This window comes from Dipodomys ordii, unplaced genomic scaffold, assembly GCF_000151885.1.
Source record: "Dipodomys ordii isolate 6190 unplaced genomic scaffold, Dord_2.0 Scaffold10763, whole genome shotgun sequence".
Lineage (NCBI taxonomy): Eukaryota > Metazoa > Chordata > Mammalia > Rodentia > Heteromyidae > Dipodomys > Dipodomys ordii.
In genome coordinates this window covers 1-1,841 of record NW_012277975.1, presented here as the reverse complement: position 1 = coordinate 1,841, position 1,841 = coordinate 1, and the positions used below count along the sequence as shown (strand labels likewise).

Sequence of the window (1,841 nt, the reverse complement as noted above, 5' to 3'; positions counted from 1 at the left end):
TTTTTCTGCTTATGTGGTGCTGAGGAATCGAACCCAGGGCCTCTGGCATGCAAGGCAAGCGCTCTACCACTGAGCCACCTTCCCAGCCCCTCTTTGCTTTTTAGATCCGAACCAAGTGGATCCCACTGGTGAATGGAAGGACTGAGAGGGGGTCCAGGTGAGAAGCAGAGCCTTGGGGGCATGGAGGTGGCCAGGCCCACCAGCGGGGCTGCTTTCTTGACCTTGGACCTCTCTCCAAGGTTGCCTATTATTCTGGTGGGCAACAAGTCAGACCTGCGACTGGGGAGCGCCATGGAGGCCGTGCTGCCCATCATGAGCCAGTTCCCTGAGATAGAGACTTGCGTGGAGGTGAGTGGCAGTCAGGGAGGAGACGGGAGAGCAGAAGGTGCTCTGCTGAGGACGTTCCTGGGGGAGGGGTGGTTCTCATGCCTGGGTCTCTCTTGGGTGTCTCCCCATGCTTGTCTGTGTTCTCCCAGTGTTCAGCCAAGCAACTGAGGAACATTTCAGAGCTGTTTTACTACGCCCAGAAGGCTGTTCTGCATCCCACAGCCCCTCTCTATGATCCAGAAGCCAAGCAGGTGAGCTGTGGGCCTCATCACCTCCCGGACTCCCCTCCCGGTGCCCACATGGGTGTCATCGGGACGGTGATGGTGGAGGCTGCCTGGTGCTGAGCTGCCGCCCATCCCTGCAGCTGCGGCCCGCATGCATCCAGGCCCTCACGCGCATCTTCAGACTCTCGGACCAGGACCTGGACCACACGCTCAGCGACGAGGAGCTCAGTGCCTTCCAGGTGTGCCTGCCCCTGAGGTACCCGCCCTTAGGCACTGGCCACCCTCAGTGGTGAGACCTAGCAGTCTGGGGCAGCTGGCTGACGAGAGGCAACTTCCTCTTGGAGGCAGAAGTCTTGCTTTGGCCACCCTCTGGCCCCACAGGCCCTGGAGGACGTGAAGAGGGTAGTGTGTAAGAACGTGGAAGGCGGCGTGCGTGACAACGGGCTGACCCTGGAGGGTGAGGCTGGACGCGGCCCGGGCTCCGGCCTGTGGGGGGGTCGGGCTGACCCTGGAGGGTGAGGCTGGACGCGGCCCGGGCTCCGGCGTGGGGGCCAGGGGCTGGCTCGTGCTAGGTGCCAGCTCCACTCTGCCCTGCCACAGGTTTCCTCTTCTTGAACACACTCTTCATCCAGCGTGGCCGGCACGAGACCACATGGACCATCCTGCGGCGGTTCGGTTACAGCGACACGCTGGAGCTGACGGCTGATTACCTCTTCCCACCGTGAGTAGCAGGCAGCAAGAGGCCCAGGGCCGCGGGGCTCTCCCTCCGGGCAGTTGTTCTGCTCAGCAGGCCTCTCTGGGACTGGACCCCACCATGTGAGCCAGAACCCCCTTCACCTACACTCCACTGTGCTGGGCAAGTGGATGGGCCCTCAGAGAGCTCCTCTGTGTGGGGACCCCAGCCAGGCCATCCACACTCGAGAGCCAGGGGCTGGCCGGGCCATCTTTTTCTGGCCCCAGTCTTGGGATGGGAGGGCTTGCTGACACAGGGACAACAGAGTGACTGCAGGACGTGTGCCAGATGTCTGTGGCATCTCTGCAGGCTCCACGTGCCCCCTGGCTGCAGCACGGAGCTCAACCACCTTGGCTACCAGTTTGTGCAGCGGGTGTTTGAGAAACATGACCAGGTAAGTGCCACAGTGCTGCTCCCCTCACCCCTCCTGTCCCCCACGGGCTCCCGTTACCCTTCCTGTCCGCCCATGGGCTCCCGTTCCCCCCCACAGGCTTCCATCCCCCCCCGCCCCCCCCCACGGGCTCCCCTCACCCCTCCTGTCTCCCCACGGGCTCCCC

At 63.3% G+C, this 1,841-nt stretch overlaps 1 protein-coding gene across 1 annotated transcript; it reads left to right on the top strand.

Moving 5' to 3' along the window:
- Positions 1 to 104: 104 nt before the first annotated feature.
- On the top strand, positions 105 to 1,730 carry LOC106002445 (mitochondrial Rho GTPase 2-like; the record flags this gene model as incomplete). Its single annotated transcript, XM_013037321.1, has 7 exons — positions 105 to 157; positions 240 to 348; positions 477 to 578; positions 692 to 790; positions 900 to 1,008; positions 1,152 to 1,272; positions 1,594 to 1,730. Coding segments are annotated over 7 exons (730 nt in total), but the record flags the coding sequence as incomplete, so codon positions are not given.
- Positions 1,731 to 1,841: the final 111 nt, after the last annotated feature.